Source organism: Phyllobates terribilis, unplaced genomic scaffold (genome assembly GCF_046119375.1).
Source record: "Phyllobates terribilis strain yellow unplaced genomic scaffold, ASM4611937v1 Scaffold_7__3_contigs__length_470593459, whole genome shotgun sequence".
Taxonomy (NCBI): domain Eukaryota; kingdom Metazoa; phylum Chordata; class Amphibia; order Anura; family Dendrobatidae; genus Phyllobates; species Phyllobates terribilis.
In genome coordinates, this window is record NW_027362767.1 from 72,413,163 (window position 1) to 72,434,364 (window position 21,202).

At 44.7% G+C, this 21,202-nt stretch overlaps 1 protein-coding gene across 2 annotated transcripts in view; it reads right to left on the reverse strand.

Moving 5' to 3' along the window:
- Nucleotides 1-267: 267 nt before the first annotated feature.
- Nucleotides 268-21,202, reverse strand: part of ARID4A (AT-rich interaction domain 4A) — a 58,587-nt gene continuing 37,652 nt past the window's right edge. For both annotated transcript variants that reach the window (XM_073638762.1, XM_073638763.1), the window contains exons 13-25: nt 16,889-16,983; nt 16,698-16,795; nt 14,670-14,910; nt 13,422-13,693; nt 11,607-11,801; nt 10,972-11,056; nt 10,167-10,362; nt 9,176-9,232; nt 7,903-9,063; nt 2,963-3,067; nt 2,640-2,846; nt 1,816-1,962; nt 268-1,649 (exon numbers count right to left, since the gene is read on the reverse strand). In XM_073638762.1, the coding sequence (XP_073494863.1) occupies nt 1,546-1,649; nt 1,816-1,962; nt 2,640-2,846; nt 2,963-3,067; nt 7,903-9,063; nt 9,176-9,232; nt 10,167-10,362; nt 10,972-11,056; nt 11,607-11,801; nt 13,422-13,693; nt 14,670-14,910; nt 16,698-16,795; nt 16,889-16,983 (2,963 nt within the window). In that variant the 3' untranslated portion in view covers nt 268-1,545. The remainder of the gene's footprint in view (nt 1,650-1,815; nt 1,963-2,639; nt 2,847-2,962; nt 3,068-7,902; nt 9,064-9,175; nt 9,233-10,166; nt 10,363-10,971; nt 11,057-11,606; nt 11,802-13,421; nt 13,694-14,669; nt 14,911-16,697; nt 16,796-16,888; nt 16,984-21,202) is intronic.

Genomic DNA, 21,202 nt, shown 5'->3' on the forward strand with positions numbered 1-21,202 from the left:
GTAGGACTATCAGCTGTGTATCCACCTGACTTCTGCACAACACAACTGATGGTCCCAACCCCATTTATAAGGCAAGAAATCCCACTTATTAAACCTGACAGGGCACACCTGTGAAGTGAAAACCATTTCCGGTGACTACCTCTTGAAGCTCATCAAGAGAATGCCAAGAGTGTGCAAAGCAGTCATCAAAGCAAAAGGTGGCTACTTTGAAGAACCTAGACTATAAGACATATTTTCAGTTGTTTCACACTTTTTTGTTAAGTATATAATTCCACATGTGTTAATTCATAGTTTTGATGCATGAAAATACAGAAAAATCTTTAAATGAGGTGTGTCCAAACTTTTGGTCTGTACTGTAAATTTAAAAAAAAAAAATTCCCACTGTGTAAACCAGGCTAAGAGCTACAGTTATATTGGAAGAGAGAACGAAGCTAGACCCTTCTCTTATTTTATTTTTGTTTTGTTTTTTTTAATTAATATTTTAAAAAATACATAAAAATACAACATCCAATGTCTGAATAAATATATTTAACAAGTTGCAAGATAATACCTTATTTTACACAAAAAAAAAAAAAAATTCAGCTTTAGAAATCTTGTTAAATAACTTCGCCGTTGTCATATATTTTGTTTTTGTCTTTTTTTTTTTGTAACAAAATAAAAACTCTGAAATTACATAGAAAAAAAAAAAAAAAAGACAAAATATCTTTGTCAAGGGATAAGATAGTCCACTGAAAACAGATTCACAATTCCACTGTAAACATTAATAAACTTTTAAAATAGTTGCATAATTCTGTGCTCTAAATTCCTGTAAAAAGTGGAAGACTATATATATATATATATTTTTTTTTAATATTCTTCATGTAGTTTTCAGTCCACTACATTCCCTTACACAATGTATTTTGTCTCGCTTACAGCTTTAAAAGTGGGCACTCTGCTGAATACGCTGGACTTTGGCAGTTCTGTACATTGCAAGCGCTTCCGAAAACTTACTAGGAAAAAAAAAAAATAAAATACATCAGGAGCTAATTTGCAGCTTTGTAGTAAAGTGCAGCTGCTGGGGTTGTATCTGTAATAGCCTGCTGATGTCTATTGTATGCACTGCGCCTTTTTTATTTAATTTATTAATTAATGGAGAATATTTTATTATTATTATTTCATTTTTTTTTTTGCGGAGCGCCTTGAAATTTTATTCAGACATTTGTCAATTTTCTTAAAAAATAAAAATAAATAAAAAGTTGTCATTTCATCAGGTTGAAGAAAATAAGAAGCCATTGTGGCACGCTGACTGCTAGTCTCCTATTCCTAAATCAGAATTAAGTAGAAGAAAAAAATTAAAAAAAACAAAATACATATTGGGAAAAAAAACAACAAAAAAAAACAAAATCCAGCAGAGGAAATTTTTGAAGAAAAAAAATAAATAAATAAAAAAAATATTACTTGGCAATGTCAAACCGGTTGAGTGCTTTTGTGTGGTTGGATTAAAGGGGGGAGGGGAGGATAAGTGTCCATGGCAGCAGACTGCTGAGGTGGAGGGGAGTGCGCATATCACCTGCACTCAAGAGCAAGTGTGTTCTGTGGGGGAGAAGACGATGAGGGGCTCATTCCAGTCTCAGAAGATGCAGATGACATGGATGCTCCTGTATTGGACACTGTTGAAGTAGAAGGGATAAAAAATATATATATTACATGGAAGCAATGACCACTAAAAAAAAATCTTCAGCTGTAAGTAAACTCGCACAAGTAGGGCTCATTCACACGTCAGATTCTGCATACGAGTGCGGGAAAGCTCCGGCAGGGACACGCTCCAAAACGTACCTTCCCGATCTTTCTTTTTTAACCTCTTTCGCCGCCTGTCTATTGTAGCTACTTCAGATTTCAAAGACATGTAGTATTTCCTGATTTCTTGCAGTTTGTCTTGGAGAAAAACAATCTTTTCTGCCCCATTCATGTTATCCAACTCACCTACAGAATACATGAAAAACATAGAATTTATTTAGCTCATCAATTAAAATGCACTTCAGCGGTTGTCTGGGGTCGGCCATGGCTGCTTTCCTTCCAGAAAAAGCGATACTCTGGTCCATAGGCGGTGTATGATGTAGCAGAGCACACAGCCCATTAGCCAATATACCTTCATATCTAAATACCATCACTGTGAAGAATGGACCTCCAACTAAAGTATTCATTGGAATCACTTACCATTAGAAACATTTGACAAGTATTGGGCTATGTTTACAACAGCCTTTAATCCCTGCAGTTTTTTCACAATTTCCCTGCACAATCACGTAAACTTTTGAGTAAAACAGTGTTCTGCCCTTGTAAAAGCATATGATTGTTATAAAGAAGGGTGCCCTATGGGGACCTGAGGCAAAATCCACTGGCAAGCAGGGACTCCTGATTTAGCAAAGACATGCCATTTTTGCAAGAGACGTTTAATCATCCAAACTAGTCTGTAGTTCCTCCTTCCCAGGAAAATCTGGGGGGGGTCTCGTGAGACAGACTGCTTTATTGATCATTGTGGAACCTTCCAACTAGTCCTCCCCTCCCTTACCCAATCTCATTGTTCCCTTATTTTTCAGCTATCTAATTTAATGGATTGAATAAACTCCAACAGGCCTTCCGACCACAGACCGTGCACTTACTGAGCTGCAGCGTCCACTTGTACGTCCTTGAGGAGTGCTGGTGTTTCTCTCGATGCTTATCCTTCTCCAGATCTTTTGTGTGCGGAGACGTGATTCTTGCTGGTGATCTCATGATCTTCTGAGGCTTGGGGACATTGATGTGTTTCGCTGGAGAACACTTGCTGGCGCTGTCCACAGCAGAGAGGTCTTCGCTGTCACTGCTTTGCCCTGAAAGTGAAACAATACCAATAATTAAACATTTCATAACGCGGCGCGCACACGCACGCACGCACAGCAAAATATCACAAGCCGGTCATCAGATGCCACATGTACGGGCGACTCACCGATTCCATTCTTCTCGGTTTTCGATGCAGTATTTAGTCGCTTTGGTGTACGCTTCTGCTTCTTGGCTAGTGCTCCAATGTTGCTGTCACTGATCCGTTTATGGCCTGAAATTTAATAAAACATAAAAATATGACACCGATGTGATCTAATCATTAGAAATAGTGACACTTTTGCCCATGGTGTCTGGTACTGCAGTTTAGCTCCAGAGTTGCAGTACCAGACAACACCATAGACATGAGTGGCGCTAATTCTATGAAAAAATAACCCATCAACTGAATTTTCAAACAACCAATTTAATTTTCCTTATCATTTACAGGTCCTGTGGGCGCTAAAGAGGGATTTTTGGTACTCACCGTAAAATCTCTTTCTTGGAGCCTTCATTGGGGGACACAGGGCCATGGGTGTATGCTGTTGTCACTAGGAGGTTGACACTAGGCAAAAAAGAAAAAGCTCCTCCTCCGCAGTATACACCCGCCTACAGGCACCAAGCTCACCAGTTAGTGGCTAAAGCAGTAGGAGGAACTTAAACAATTAACTATGCAATGCCCAACGTGGCACAACCGCGAAAACTATATTAGATGCCCAACAGGGCCCACTGTAGCTATGCCCAAAATCAGGGAGGGTGCTGTATCCCCCAATGAAGGCTCCAAGAAAGAGATTTTAGGGTGAGTACCAAAAATCCCTCTTTCTTTATCGCTTCATTGGGGGACACAGGACCATGGGACGTCCAAAAGTAGTCCCTAAGGTGGGAGAACAGAGAAAGATAGCCACAGACTAGGTCTGACTGCAGGCAACTGCTGCCTGCAGAAGCTTCTGTCCAAGACTGGCATCAGCTGAGGAATAAGTGTGGACCTTATAAAACCTTGAAAAGGTGTGGAGTGAAGACCACGTTGCGGCTTTACAGATCTGAGAAGCTGAAGCCTGATGGCGAACAGCCCAAGAGGCCCCCACCGCCCGGGTGGAGTGAGCCCTTACCCCCAGAGGGGGAGATTTGTCTGAAACGCGATATGCTTCCAAGATGGTAGAACGTATCCAACGAGCGATTGTTGACTTGGAAGCAGGGAGACCCCTGCGACGCCCCTCAGGAACGACAAACAGGGCGTCCGAAGGAAGCCATTCTAGAAAGGTACACACGTAGAGCTCTGACCAGATCCAGTTTGTGCAGGGATTTCTCCCGAGGGTGCACTGGAGCCGGGCAGAAGGAAGGCAAAACAATGTCCTCATTGATGTGGAAAGAGGAGACTACTTTTGGCAAAAAGGAGGGCACTGGCCTGAGCACTACCTTGTCCTTATGGAAGACCAGAAAAGGCGACCGACAAGAGAGGGCTGCGAGCTCTGCAACCCTCCTAATAGAGGTAACAGCCACCAGAAAAGCCACCTTCCAGGAGAGAAGAGAGGCAGAGATGTCCTGAATGGGTTCAAACAGGGGCTGCTGAAGGACGCTGAGGACCATATTAAAGGTCCCATGGATCCACCGGGGGGCGATAAGGCGGCGCCAGGTGAGCCACCCCTTGCAGAAATGTCTTGACCTGAGGACGGAAAGCCAAGTTACACTGGAATAGAATAGACAAGGCCGAAACTTGGCCTTTGAGAGTGCTTAGAGAGAGTCCCGCTTCCAGACCAGACTGAAGGAAGGCCAAAATGACCGGTAGCGAAAAGGACATAGGAGCTAGCTGATCCTTTTCGCAGTGACGAAAGAAGGCTCTCCAGGTTCTGCGGTATCTAAGCGAGGTTGCGGGTTTCCTGGCACTAATTAGGGTTTGGATGACGTTGTCCGCAAAACCAGTCTTCCTCAACACTGCGGCCTCAAGGGCCATGCCATTAAATTCAGAGACCGAGAACTCTGAAGAAGAATAGGTCCCTGAGAGAGGAGGTCCGGACGGTCCGGCAGTCTCCAGGGGGAGTCAACGAGCAGGTTTACTAGATCTGCGTACCAGACGCGTCTGGGCCAATCCGGGGCTATTAGAATTACCGGTACTCCCTCTGTCTTGATCTTTTTGACGACCTGAGGGATCAATGGTAGAGGGGGAAAAAGATAGGGGAGCTGGAACTGAGACCATGAGATGACTAGCGCGTCTTGAGCGATCGCAAGGGGATCGCGGGACCGGGCTACGAAGGATGGAACCTTGTGGTTTAACCGAGACGCCATGAGGTCGACGTCCGGCGTGCCCCATCGTAGGCATATCTGATGGAACACCTCGGGATGGAGAGACCATTCTCCTGAGGCAAGGCCCTGCCGACTGAGGAAGTCGGCCGCCCAATTGTCAACCCCCGGAATGTGCACTGCTGAGATTGCCGGAACAGTGTTCTCGGCCCAAACTAGCACTCTTGTCACCTCTTTGAAGACTGACTTGCTGCGTGTTCCTCCCTGACTGTTTATGTATGCCACCGCCGTGGTGTTGTCCGATTGTACGCGGACTGGGAATCCTGCAAGAATGTCCTGCCAGTGACGCAATTGCCCTTATCTCCAATATATTGATCGGTAGGGAGGCTTCGTGGAGACTCCAACGGCCCTGCGCCATGTGGTGGAGGAAGACTGCCCCCCCCCCAACCTATGAGGCTGGCATCGGTTGTGACTACCTGCCAGCGAAGTGGTAGGAATGACCTCCTGGGTCTGAAGGAAGAAGGACGAGTCCACCATATTAGTGACCTTCTGACATGAGGAGGTAACCTGATGCGTCGATCTAGAGACGACGGGTTCTTGTCCCATGCCGACAGAAGGGCCAGTTGAAGAGGCCGGGTATGGAACTGGGCAAACGGGACTGCTTCCATGGCTGCGACCATTTTTCCCAAAACACTCATGCACAGGCGAAGGAGGAGTGGACTCGGGTCGGAGAGAAGGTGAATCCCCCGACGGAGAGAGTTTATCTTCTCCCTTGGAAGAAGGACCCGGGCATGGGTCGTGTCGAACTGCATCCCTAGAAAGGTTAAGCGCTGAGATGGGACCAGGGAGGATTTGTCTGTGTTGATCAGCCAGCCTAGCCGAGAAAGCGTGTTCAGGGTGATCTGGAGACTGTGGAGACAGTCCCTGAATGTGGGACCCTTGATCATTAGGTCGTCGAGGTAGGGGATAATTACAATCCCCCTGGCTTGTAGAATGGCCATGACCGTCGCCATTACCTTTGTGAAACCCCTCGGGGCAGAGGCAAGCCCGAAGGGGAGAGAAGTGAACTGGTAATGTGCGTTCTGGAAGGCAAATCGAAGGAACTTCTGATGTGGTGCGCCGTTTGGGATATGAAGATACGCATCCTGAATGTCCACGGAACATAGATATTCCCCAGCCTCCATCGACGCGATTACCGACCTGAGGGACTCCATTCTGAAGTGCCGTAGGCGTACCTGTCGGTTTAGTTGTTTGAGGTCTAGGATTGGACGTAGTGAGCCGTCCTTTTTTGGAACGACGAAAAGATTTGAGTAGAAACCCGAACACCTTTCTTGAAGGGGGACTGGAACTATGACTCCTGAGCGCAGAAGGGAGGCAATGGCCTGAAGGAAACCGGGAAGTAGAGATGAATGCGGGTGGCGGGACCTGAGAAATAGTGTTCTTGGTATGGCGTTGAACTCGATCTTGTAGCCTGAGGTCACTATCTCCTTGACCCAGGCATCCTCTATTGCCGATACCCAAGGGTCTCAGAACAGAAGAAGACGGCCGCCCACACTGGGAGAAATCCCAGGTGGGAGTGACCCGTCATGCTGAGGAAAACCTATAGGATCGTGATCGGGATCCAGAGGGCTTGGAAGAGTGACACTTTGCGCTGGGAGTGGGCCTAAAGGTAGGCTTACGTTTGTCCTGCTGTGCTGGGGTACGGTCCTGTTGAAAGGAGGATCCTGGTTGAGGAACCGACGAAAGGACCGGAACTGAAGGTAACGTTTCCTAGGAAAAGGGCGATTAGGTCTCGGCTGAGGAAAGGAAGTGCTCTTGCCCCCAGTGACATCAGAGATGATCTGGTCTAATTTAGACCCAAACAGTCTGGAGCCCTAAAAAGGGAGATTTGTTAACGATTTCTTGGAGGCCGGGTCGGCGTTCCAAGCCTTCAGCCAAAGGATCCTACGTATAGCGATGATATTGCTGGAGACGCGTGCTGAACAGGTAGCGGCGTCAAAGGACGCCGTGAGGAGATATCTCCCTGCGTGGGCGATCTGATCCGCTAGGTCAGCCAGATCGTCTGGGGAAGCCCTTCCCTCTGAGGATGTACACAGGAGGTCCTCCGTGGATAGGGGGGATCCTGGCTCTTCCTCCTTCCCGCACTGACCAGTCCTGGACAGTGCAGGAGACGGTGTTGACCCCAGAATCTGGGGGAAGGTCACCGTAGTGACCACCGTCTCCCTCCCAGGCCGCTCCGAGGAGGGGGCTGGGGTGGGGAATGGGCAAGGACTGGCCACCAAGAATCACCCTGAGACACCCGAAGGTGACAGGGGATAGGTCCTGCCCAGCGGGTCCGAGAGTGGGCGATGTGGGAAATGCCACACTGCTCTCTCGGTCGCTTGAGAATGGGGATAACAGGGGACGCAGTGTTCCCTGTTAACCCTGAAGAGCTGTATCTGAAAAATAAAGAAGAAATGTTAATAAAACACAACAGGGTTGGATCAGTAGGATCCAGGTCTACCTCCTACAGACACTAAGCTTAAACTAAGCAGTCAATTTCCATGGCACTATGGTTTAAAAAGGAGCTCAAGCCTGGCAAAGATGGCCAAATTAGCCGCTTGGCACATATGGGGATGACTGTATGTCTGCATCCATCTGTAACTGCAGCGCCTGGAGCTAGCTTTACAGAAGCAGAAAGGGGAGTGTGGTATGGGGGCGCGGGCCGACGGCGGGCAGGCAGCGCGCGGGCCGACGGCGGGCCACATATTTATAGAACCAGCAGAGGAGCGCACTACCGATGCCTGTCTGGGTAACCATATGCCATGGTAGCCAGAGTAAACCAGGATAGATTACCTTTGTCCTGCATCTCTGCTTCCTGGGCGGTTATGCTGCAGTTGCTAGATGTGGTGCTGGCTTCAAAGCCATTGGCGGACTCGCTCTCACAGAGGCCTTCTTGTGACTCTTCCGCCACACTGTCCACTTCAATGGTGATGTCACTCTCGCTCTTTATACTGTGAGACTCATCATGGCTCAGTGCGAGGGGAGAAGGCTCAGAATAAGTATGAGGTGGGAGGACAACTGGTTGCAGCATGGGGGCAAGTACAGTCTGTGTGTCTGGCTCTGGCTTCGTTATTACCATGTCCTCCACCTTATCTTTTTCATCAAAATCATCTAAGTCCACTTCATGACAAACCAGAGTTTCTGGTCCAATCATGGGCATGATATCCTCCTGCTCGTCTCTGTATGAAACCCCTGTGATTTCCGTCAGTGGCATGTCATAGTCCTCCGTCCTAGTGCTCTGCACGTGTTCTAGCTCCGCGGTTAGAGAGGGCATCTCCTCATTGCTATTCTGGACCTGCTCTTCCTTCATGGTGTTGATGGGCTCCAGCGCTTCACAGCTTTCTACCAGTTTCTCCTCCGAGGTAATGATGGGCAGCTCCGGTTCGCACTCTGTGCGCGGCTTTTTCTCTGGGGACGTTTGCTCCACAGGTTTCCTCTTAAACCCCTTCTTCTCCTTCATCTGTAGATCATTTTGAAGCTCCAATTCCTTTGGAACAAAATGAAACTCCCTGCTCTGTAAGGAGGCAAATGATGGAAAGTCTAACGCCTCCGGTTCTACTTTAGGCTCTACCTTGGGTTCTACCACGCTGTCTTCTACGGGCACGTGGACGCTTTTTATCGTCTCCACACAAGGCTCTTTTGTTTTGCTTCTTCTTCCTTTTTTTGGCAGATTTTCGGTCTCCTTGACTTCAATCATTTCTTCAGTCTGCTTGACGTAACTCTGAACAATTTGTTCGCTTTCTTCCACCTCTTGCTGTAGGGTCTCTGCTGGCTTTATTGGGCTTGTTTCCGGTTCAATGGCGGCGCAAACAACTGGGGCTGCTTCTTGCTCAATAATGGTTTCAGCCACGCTGTCCGTTTGCTCGGGCTCCTTTTCAACCATTGGTATAATCTCCTCCTTCACCGGTGACTTTTCGGGAGCCTCCTCCAACTCGCTTTCCGACGTGGATGAATCTAGGATCATGGGAGTTAACAATCATTACACAGGAATGTCTCAGGATACATACATGTGTATATATACATCCACCTGCACATTTATATGGTTATGGATATGACATGAACTCACCATTGGAGCATCTATCGGAGTCGTACAATCCCGAGCTCCTCCTCGTCCTCCTACGAGCTGTGAAAAAGCATAGAAAGGTAAGTATTAGTGTCTTTTTCCCCACCGTCTACTGTATGGCGTCAGGATACCCCATACACAGCCGACGTCTGCCAGCCGTGCTGCAAACTTCATATTCACTGGACTTTAATATGTATGGACATCTTAAGGCTCAATTCAGACAATAATAATGCAACAATATTTGTGTGTCCTTATTAGGACCAGAATTTCTAGCCTAGACTGCAGGTCTGATGGCTTGAACCTACAGCCTCATAGGTACATTATTTGGTCTGTGTGTCCATATTTCTCATATGCAGACAAAAAAAATAATTAAAAATACTGGTGGAGGTTTCCAGAGCTTCTCCCAGCACCCACTCAAAGAAAGACGGCACTAGGATGACATTTGTGATTTGTCCTTTTTTTCACCACAGACATTTTCACTTCAATGGAGTAAGTTTTTTTTCTGGGGAGAGGCCCGAAAAAGGACAACTCATTTTTTTTTTTTTTTTTTTTATTGACTGATGGTCCGAATAAAAACTAACCTTAAAAGGTTGCTATTTAATCTAAGAGCAGCATGATATAGGCCACGAGACCCCGATTCCAGGAATGCGTCACTTATTAGGCTGTGTTCTGTAGTTTCAATACAAACAGTGATTTACCACCTGGAGATTATCACTGCAGGACTAGGTGTCATGTGCACAGCAGTCCAGCTAATCTGTGTAACCCCGCCCCCACCACTGATTGGTAGCTTGCTGACAATGTACACTGGAAGCTGCCAATCAGGAATGTGGGCGGGGTTATATAGCAAAAACCTGCTGACAGATTCCCTTTAAGAAGTCAATAGCCCCATGTATTTATGAATATAAAGAAAAACACTGACAGTCCAAACTGTAAAATCTGACACGTGAATGAGTCCTTTGACTGATTTGACCTCTTTAGTTGCTGGCGCACTTACCTTCCAATCCATTCGACAAGAAGTTATTGTCGGGCAGACTGTTCTTCACAAGTTTATTGGCTGCTTTACTCTCACTATTTGGGGTCTTGGGCATAGCACAGACCACATTAGTCTGCAGAGTTGACTTTAAGGGAGGTCGTCCTCGCTTCGTTTTGTGCTTCTCCTCGTCCTTCTTTTCGTCAATTTCATCTTTATTCTGAAAGAACAAACGAGTTTACTTTTCTGTGTTGTACATCAGCTCCCCCCCCTTACCCCAAAGATTAAAAAGATGAACCGTCATTTAAAAAAAAAAAAAAAAAATGTATATGAAAATATCAACACTTTGTAAAACCTTATCAGAGAAAAAAGGCTTCTTTCTCCTCCTGGACTGATCATTCATTCTCAAAATTATTGATTCTTGGGTAAAATTTGTCTTCAGTGATGACAGATTTTCCCATTACTGAGATAGGAGATGACAGTTGGTGCTCATAAAGTTCTATAAAGAACTGTAACTGTCGTTTCAAGAGAACTAGCAGTAGAATGACTGTCGGCCTCTAGCTCCTCCCTCCTCCATAGAACTTAATAAGCACCAACTGTCATCTTCTATCTCCGTAATGAGAAAGTCTGTACACGGAAGACAGATAATACCTATAAATTGAGAAAAAAGCAGATTTCTCAGCCAAATTATATTACAAAGTTTCTTATTTTCACATATTTATGGAATAAAATTTAAATCTAATGTCACACTTTAAGCATCAAATTTACTTTGGACTAGTCACAGCGTTGCATTATAACTAAAGACATTATATGGAAGGTTTAGAATTACTTTTGTTCTTTTCTTTTGCTTTCTTTTCGTTCCAGCTTTCTCTGAAGGCCAGATGATTCGGTCAGCCTTTACCCATTCATCGTACCTGGGAAAGAATAAATTGCACGTCTCAATATTCGCATCTCGCATAATAAGAACAGCGAACAAAAACCGCTCTACTGTTATTTCAACATTCTCTTTAAAAGTAGAGACCTAAACCTAAGCTGTTAAAAGGGGTTTTCACTTCAGTAAGTGATGAGTTGCAGTACTAGAGAATGGCCACTATGCAGTGTATGGAGCAGTTAAATTTTGGCTGCAGCTTGATCAGTGGGGGTGCCAGCCGTCGGACCCCCACCAATTGGATATTGATCACCTAAAGGTGCAATCAGAGGACCGTATAAAATGGGAGAGATATCGGAACGCAGTGCACGGATTGGCTTGGTTCTCCCGACCCAAACATTACAGCTGCATAAATAAATTAACCCGTCATGCTCGGGTCGGGAGAACCACTGGCCAATCCGTGAATTGAGTTCCAATTTATAAAGCCGTCTGACTGCGCCCCAAGGATAGGTAATCAATATATAAATCCTGGACTATCCCTTTAATAAGCAAATCTGAATTGTAAGTGCAAAAGCCCCTAGGACACCCTGCCTTACCTTACATTCCAGCCATAATAGTGCACCAGGTAAAGCAACTCTCCTCCATCCACCTCCGTGCTTTTGATATTGGCTTCATAGATTTTCTGGGTTTTCCCACGTCCATATTTGACTTTTACTTTGGTGCCTGCGAGACAGTCCGTATCAGAGTCGTCATCCCCTTCGCTGTCTCCTTTATGGTCAGTGTCATCTCTTCTGCACAAGACAAAAATCAAAAAGGTAAATGGGGAGAAAAGCTGAATCAATAAATCTGATCTTTAATTTAAAGAGGCGTTAAAAAAAAAAGTGAAAAGTGAAACATCAAGAGGATTGTGAAGTTTGGCAGGGCTGCCCTAATGGTCATTACGTAGGCATAGTACGGGGATGGAGGGTTTTAAATATGGGAATCAGGAAGAAAAGATTGCTCTACATACAGATCTCTTATTATTTGTCAATAACATAAACATTTAGTTTCCAATTATAATGGGATCTATAGAGCGATTTGGGGCCTTCTCCGGATTGACCATAAATTGGTCAAAGTGCTGCTTCCCTTGGACGATAAAGACGTCTCAGGACTAAGTCGTTCTTTCATGGACCCAGTAGTCTCAAAATTTGATTAAAATACTTACATCAATAGGAGGGTTATTGCTGCACATTTGAGTATTTAAAACAGGTTTTTAATTTGTGTAACTTAAGTTCAAGTATCTGTAATTACGGCACATGATTAGAGCTCAGGGATCTCCAATCTGTCCATCTCCTTGAATGGGGTGTTGAACACTGAAGGCCTTATAGCCTTCATGTATAACTACTTATTAATAAAAATCCAGGTAGACCGTATGGGTGCAGGTAAATCCAGGTGAAGAGGGCTATGGGACATATTACTTCAGAGAAGTGGGATGATATTTTAGAGTCACCAGGGAAAGTATTGATAAATAAGTCCCAAAGAAAATCCCAAACATTTCTCATACACAGAGTATATAGAACTCCAAAAGTGCTATACAGGATGGGCCACAGGACAGATGATGGCTGCTCACGTTGTAGGGAAGATGGTGCAGACTTGGTCCATATGTTGTGGTCCTGCTCTCACCTGGTTGGGTTTTGGGAGGATGTGGGTAGATTGAATCTTGAGGTCTTTAGGGATAAGAGATATTTGATTGTTAAAGTGTGTGTGTGGGGCTATGTGAGTGCCTTTTTCCATTTTATGTGGCAGCATTCGTCACAGATCAATAGGAGAGAGAGTCATGAACATTAGTTCAAATGTCGGATATGCATTTTGCTAAAAAGAGAAATAGAAAAAAAGCGCATGAAGAAATCAGGGAGTTTGGAAGGTTAAATAAGTTATCTGCTATTGTACATTTTCTTAAAAAGTATGCCGATGTTGTGTCATATCACCGCTGCAGACAATCAGTAGCTGATCGGTCGCAGCCATTCATTCAGAAGTAAGAATGTGCTTTTTCACTTGATTAAAGGGTCACAGAAGTGGACAATCCCCTTAAGGCTACTAGAGCTGGAGAAGTGAATAGACATGTTTTGGACTTTCTGTCACTAACACCATTGACAAATCCAATAGTCATTAAGTTCTTGATTTCTAAAATCCTCTGGGTCTTGACACAGAAGACTTCATAGCTCATATACTCAGTAAAGCTAGGATATGCCAGCAGTGTCCCATCAATAGGGGTCTGAACAGGTTTTTTGTTGGTCAATGACTATCCTGACTCTTTTCCCCCTTCGTGGCTCATTTCTTACTTAGATTTTCTCTGAAGCAGCAGTTTGCAATGGGCAATCATGTCCCTGTTTTCTAGTGACTGTTTCCACGTTTGGCTGGACACAACTCACCCATCAAAGAGCTTCTCATCCTCCTCGTCCTCCTCTTCGTCTTCGTCCTCCTCTGACTCTCGATCAGACTCCTCTTGTTTCTGGCTTCTTGTCTCTTTTGATTTGCAGGATAAGCTTCTCCGTCCCGGAGGCGAGTCAATTTCCTTCTTCTCGTCACTTTTTTCCAGATCCTCTTCCACATCTTTGTTCTCCTTGTTGCTGTCCTTCCTTTTGTCACAATCTTCAGGATCTTCTAAGACTAAAGCTGCATTGGAAGCAAGTCTTCGCCTCCCCTAAAAACGAAAATATAAAAAAAAAGGTACATGTTATCATCCTGAATGGGTTTTCAAGGTATTTATGAGCAATAATTGCAACACACCCCTCCAGCAATCCAGAAGCCCACAAATATTTTTCACGTTAGAAAGGCGGACGCATGAATAGAACTTATACCTGTGACAGTCAATGGGGCCGTTCACATGTCCAATTTTTTTTTTTTGAGGACCAAGTGGTCAATGCAAAATAATGGAGAAATAACATATCGATTTAACTGTCGGCTCAAAATCACCAATGCAGGACTGTGGGTGACAAAAAATTGGACAGCACTCAGACGTCATCCACGGACTGATAGAAGAAAGAGAAACTTTTTTTTTTTGGTCTTTCATCCAAGAAAAAGTGATGAAACTCGGACCAAAAAGACAAGAAAAAAACAAAATCTTATCCTTGTCAGAAGGGTTTTCAGAGAAGTCTTACCAATGAGCTCCATTAGTAGTAAAAAAACAAAAACAAACTGCTTTTCTCACCCTCCTGTGGTCTAGTGATGAATCTCCACCGCTGCTCCCAGTGTCTGCTAATTACGTCACTTTGACAGCACTGCAGCCAATCATTGAGCTCACCGATTGGCTGCAGCGCTGCAGGGAATCACAGACCCCCGGAGCAGCAGCGAAGTTTCAGCGCTGGACTTGTGAAGGGTGAATAAAGCACAGTTTGTTTTTGGTGTGAGACAGGCATTTTCTAAAAACAAGAAAACCCCATCCAACACCCAAGAACAGTTTATTTATCTATTTACTACAAAAGGAGTATATATGAAAAACTTTTTCTGAAAAGGGGCAACCCCTTTAAGCATTTTCCAACATCCACGTATACGAAGGTGTGTGTATGGTTTCGCAAAGAAGCAACAAGCGCTCCTTCAGGAGCTGCACAACTACAAAAAGCCACATAATACGCATATTTTATGGTTTAAAAAAAATAAATAAATAATAACGGAGGTACCCTCGGTGACTTGACTTCCGTCTCATCCTTCTCATTGTCATTGTCGCTGGTAGAATCCGTGTCATCGTCTTCTTTAATATTTGTACTGACTGGGGGGTCGTCTGTGGCTTCGTTCTTGTCACTATTCTCCATGGGTTCTTCCTTTGTCAGGCTTTCCTCTACTGGTCTGGGGTCATTATGGTGAATAGTCCTGAACTGAATCTCTGCAGAACGGCAGTATTCCTCAAACCCATACAAATACCTGGAAGAGCAAATCAAAAATAGAAAAATTCAGCAATAATTAAAAGAGCTATTTACATAGAAAGTTGTAGAGACTTGGACACAATTTTGGAAAAACTGTTGTAAAAATTTGCATTTTTAACCACTTGCAAGCGGTCCTAGAAAAACCACACCACAGCCGTGATGTGTGAACAAAGCCTTAGATACAAGGTAGCTTGCAGTGTTTAAAGGGGTTGTCCACTACATTCTAACCTCCCAATCTGTCCTGACCGCTGCAGACAAGCATATTTATAATTACGGGATTACATGCTCTTAAGCCAGCATCTCGTCTCAGGTCACTTGACTCAATGCGTTCCTAGTTTCCTTCTGGTCCAATCCACTCCTCCTCCAGTCTCTGGATTTGGAGAGATCGTCACCATGAAAAATTGGTGATGTTAAGCAAAAAGATTTGCATTCCGCCAATCTAGCAGCCATGTTGGTAGTCTGTGGCCAACGGACAAGAGTCCTATGAACCTCATGCTGACAGCATTCCCAGTCCAGTGCATGTTCCAATTAGCAGCCCCCCCCCCGGACGTCATGTCATTGCAGGGCCTTCTAATCAGAAAAGGCTCTGAGGATGTCATAGGTTTACCAGGATCTGGTCTGGCAAACATGGGCTACTGACATGGGTGCTGTACCAGGGTCCTTTAAATCTTTTGCTCTGCTCTATTGATGACCCATCTAAATCCAGAGTTCGGAAGAAAGCGGCAAAACAGACCGAGAGTCAATGTACAGGGACATGTGAATCATATGACCATCGGGAAATGCTGGCTTTCTTACGGGGGAGGTTAGAAATTAGTGGACATCCTTTATTAATGGGTACTGGGAGGTGAAGAAAATAAGATATAATAAAGCAAAAACTATTCTCCTGAATCAAAGCTGCTCCTTCGCGGTCAGTGCAGCAACGGCCGATCGGGAGTGAGAAGCAACACAAAGCATGAAAGGAGTGGCGCCGGCTTGGGGGCTCGTTAGTAATGGGCTGTCCGGTAGTGTACAAATCGTTAAAAGGGGTTGTCCAGGCTTGGTATACAAGTCTGCAGTCATTATATACGACTGCCGATTTGTGATTCCTCAAAGCTCGCAGTGTGCACGGTCAGGATTCTCCTCTGCCGGTGACTGCAATTGTACAATATGCATACTCCCAGCCACATTACGACTAGACTTGCCCAGCCTCATTCAATTCACTTGTATTGAGTGAGGCAGAGCACGTCTAGTCGGCATGTGACCGAATGTATGCAAATTGCATACTTGCAGGTTACATGCCCAGCAGCTGTCGGCGCTGGTGAATCCTGATGGTGTGCACACTGCTCGCTGTGAAGATTTGCAGAGTAACTGCAGACTTGTAACTCAATGCTGGACAACCCCTTCAACTATAGTTTTGCCTCCCCTGCATCTTCCCTTCATCATTGAAAGTGCATTGGCAAAATGGGGGTTTGCAGAGAGATGAATGTCCTCCATCTGCTCCTTCACCCAAGGATTATTGACAGTGCCCTATATTCCTTGGGGTACATGTACTTGTAAAGAAAGATGGTAGAGAATAAAACTAGAGCTTGGTACAATGGCCTAGGAAAAGCTACGAGCGAACCAACTGTTTGCCAAGATCTCAGGATAAGGGGCATATATGGGGTCGTAATGGTAGGTGCCTATGAAATGGTCACCCGATGTCATAAATAGGGAGACATTTCCGCGTGCTACAAAACAGATTGGGGTGTATAGTTGCACCCTCATTTTCCATCTTCAAGAAAATCCTCCCTTAAGCCACTGACTTACTTCTTGTAGGCAGTCTTTACATTGTAGGATGCTGCTGAATTCAGAATAGGAATGCCAAGGTCCATATAAATCTGCTTCCATATGGCACCACTTTCAATCTGGGGGAAAACAAAAAATAAGGTATACGAGTTATACTCCGCCAGGTCAGTAAAGCAGAGCCAATATCCGGCTCGGGCTTTGCCTGTACTTACATTGTCACAACCCCCCTGCTGATACACGAGTCGAAAGAGCTTGAAGAGGTTCAGATCCTTGTAACCCAATACTGGCGGCTTGTTGATGGACGTTCCTAGGAATTGTAAAAAAAAAAGGAAGACAACCCGTAAGGACAACTGGGACTGGACACAAGGTGCTCTACGAGTGATTAATCAAATGGAGAAAAGGTGACAGGACACAATAGGAGATATTGCCATAAACCAGCAAGTGCATGCCAGGGTTCCACAGACACTGGATCAGGGTCCTGTGAATTTATTTGCTTAAATCTAAATTTTAAGTCACACATTTCCAGGAGGAATATACTAGACAAGAGTTCTAAAAATTTTATTTTTGGGGGGAATAGAAGGAATTACTATAGATATCAGTAAAGTGAGCAGATCCTTTACCAGTAACTTTCTTTATTATTTTATAGCTATAGAAGAGTAAAGTATAGGGTGGGCCATTTATATGGATACACCAAAATTAAATGGGAATGGTTGGCGATATCAACTTCCTGTTTGTGGCACATTAGTATATGGGAGGGGGTAAACTTTTCCAGATGGGTGGTGACCATGGCGGCCATTTTGAAGTCGGCCATTTTGGATCCAACTTTATTTTTTTCAATGGGAAGAGGGTCATGTGACACATCAAACTTGTTGAGAATTTCATAAGAAAAACAAATGGTGTGCTTGGTTTTAACGTAACGCTATTCTTTCATGAATTTTTTACAAGTTTATGACCACTTATAAAATGTGTTCAAAGTGCTGCCCATTGTGCTGGATTGTCAATGCAACCCTCTTCTCCCACTCTTGACACACTGATAGCAACACCGCAGAAGAACTTCTGCTTCCAGTATCCGTTGTTTCAGATGCTGCACATCTAGGTGTATCCATATAAATGGCCCACCCTGTACTATTTTTAAGCACACGGTGCGTTTCTGAATATAGGTGGTAGAACAAGAGGGAAGAAAAAAAACAACAAAAAAAACTTTTATTTGGCAAAACAAACTTTGAATCAACTTGTCCTGTTAAAGGGAACCCGTCAGATGATTTATGCTGCCCAGACCACAGGCAGTAGGAACCGGAGTCTGGCTGCACGACTACAGACAGGCATTTTTTTCTCCAACCCAGCCTGGGACCATAAAGATGGAAAAGGCTAATCCAGCACCACCCCCGGCCGGCTGCTCAAAGTATTTTTAGGAAAAAATATATATACACCGGGCTGCGAGGCTCCGATTCATGCCGCCTGTGGTTTGGGCAGCATAAGCTGATAGGATCCCTTTGAAGAGAATGTTTCATCAGAAAATGACATGTAGATATTTAATTAAAAAAAAAATGTTGATGCTCTTATCGATTTTTCATATCACAATCTATATAAAAATTAAAGGGGCTATCCACTACTTGTAGTCACCTTTCCAAAATAATAAAGAGATTAAAAAACAAAAATGCTCGCACATACACACCCCAAGCACTGATGCTGTTGCAGTGATGTCGGTGCCAGCTGGGTCTGCCAGCACTTGCTATGCCACGTGAGCACTGCAGCCAATGTCACACAAATACTGTGAGAGCGGGCACTGACATTGCGGCAACAGCACGGCTGCGGGAGGCATATATGTGTTTTTCTTTCTCCATTTTATTTTGAAAGGGGGAATAAAGCATACAAGAAGGGGCTGTCCAAGAAGTGGACAGCCCCTTACATCTTGTAATTTTCACACTGGCTACTAGGCCTTACATGAGACTCATACTTACTGTTGTGTACAGAAGACTTTTCAGCAGTCTCATTATCATCACACAGGATTACAATGACAGATAACACGGCTATATTACAGAAGATAACACAGGATCCACCATTCAACACCTCCTCCTCCCTACTGTATAATAACAGATAACACCTCTATATACAGAAGATAACACAAGATCCACCACCGAGAATAGATGTCACAGCTCACCTTCTCCTCCCTACTGTTCAATAACTGATAACATAAGATCCATCATTGATAATAGATGATGTCACAGCTCACCTCCAGATCACCTCTGTGGTGTGACTTCTGCCCAGATTAGAGCATGGTCATATAACGCTTCTGTACAAACAAATGCGATCTTGGTCAGTCTATTGCTGCTAATGTACATGTGAAGAACAGGAAGTTGGAGTCTAATATTTAGCCTAGTGCCAGTGTGAATATTTACGTTTTATGGAGAGGGGAAGGGGGGTGAAGAAACACTATTTAAAAAAAATATATATATATATTTAACATAAAAATCTGAATTATACAATAGGTCATTCTCTGATGTCACGTTCCCTACAGGAGTAATATTTGCTATTAGGAATGATGTCATAGTACATTAACAGGAAAAACCAAATGCACAGAAGGTATACAAGAATGCTTGTGTCAGAAAGGTGTAAATGCACTACAAGGTAAAATGCACTGGCTGTGGTGTAACTCTAAGGAAAAAATCCCCCCCCCCAAAAAAAAGAACATGATCTTGTAATTGAAAAGGTTCTGCAATTAAAGTTTGTGAAAGAAAATCAGCTAAAATTACATAGGAACAGCCATCTTCCCAAAACGAGATTAAGTGTAAACCTTAGGCCCCCACACAGACCGACCGAACTTACAGAACGAGTCACTGCCTTGGGGAGACGAGCACCCCCGCGGCGTGGGCCCTTGGTCGGGTCAGTGGGTGAGGGACAGCCTACAGTCTGAGGCTTGGAGGCAGCGCTGCAAAAAGTAGAAAAATTGAATCAGCTTTATGAGGAGGTACATGGCCCACAGCTGCATGACACGTACACCGGCAGGTCTTGCCTTTGGTAGATGACCAGCATCCTAGTAAGTTCCTGCAACTTTTATATACTCTGTGTGCATAAGGTAAAAAGGAAGCCATACAAGAGACACAGGAGACGTGCACCCACATTACTACATAGCAGTTAGCAGAACAGGATGATTACTACTAAGAAAGAACGGAAAAATAACAAGTGTCAGGGACCACAGGGAAGGGCGGCCCCGCCGCTACAGGGAAGGGCGGCCCCGCCGCTACAGGGAAGGGCGGCCCCGCCGCTACAGGGAAGGGCGGCCCCGCCGCTACAGGGAAGGGCAGACCATAGGCTACTTTGGGGCCCTGGAGGGAGCTCTCCCATGGTTGGTCCCATTCTCCTTGGCACTGGCTGGCAAGAACCCACACAGAATTCCTTCCTTAAAGAGCACTTTGAGCAAGAATCTGAACGTTCGTTCCAAATTATCAGCCCATGTAAATAAGACAGTGATCAGATAAACAGGTCATCACCTATCCACAGAATGGGTGATAACTTGCTGATCGGTGGGGGTGCAATTGCTGGGATCAGCAGACTGGGGACTTTTAGCCCCGATACATAATGAAGAGACAAGAGGGACGCTCTACCATGGCTCCATTCATTCTCTCTGGGGCTGCAGGGATTAGAGCACAGGGCACTGCAGCCCCACAGAGAATTTATAGAGCGGCGGTCGGGCATGTGGATTATGGGATAAAAGCTTAAAAGCTCCCTTTTCTACTGATCGTGGGGGATACCATCAGTTTTCGTCTTTCTGCGTAGTTTAGTCACTTAGCGCTCGTTAACAGGCTGAGAGTTGTCCATCTTATTAGAAGACCTACACTGTTAGCCAGCAAGGCGGGTGGGAAGCAGACCAGGAGTAATGGAAGAACAAACATCAGGCCATCTTGTCTTTTGTGGTAAGACCCTAGCACAATGCCAGGGGGCTTTTGAGATCTCCGCTATAGGGCAGTACCCCAGTGACAGTAAATAGATGTAGTAGAGGTAAGTTTGGTACAACTCGGTGGAGCAATGGTGTTTATCATACAATTGATCTTGGTGGAGATATCATCTCATCAAATGCAGACAGGCTGGGCTTTAAGGAGCCGAGGTTGGCCCATCATTACCATCTAGCGAAAGCGGTGTATAAAGATCAGTGGTCTGCAGGATATGGATCATTAGGATCCTAATTATGGGACACGTAAACTGGTGGCAGCAGTTTAGAATCGGTAAACCTGATTTTGGGTCCCTTTTTAAAGTTGTTTTAATAAAGAACCCAATGTATTTTCTAAAATGATTTTTTTTTTCCTGAATCAGTTCGGGTTCTGATTTTTCAGAATCAGTTCTGAATTTTTTTCTGAATCAGTTCGGCCTTCCCTCCTGCTTACATGCAATGCTGATGGAGGATCTGTTTCCTGGTGCTAGATCTCAGCCCTAATCAGTTAACGCATTAACGACGACTGCCATCCCACAAGACGGCTGTTCCCTCCACGTGTAGGCGACAGGTGCCCCTTAATTTCAGCATCCTGCAA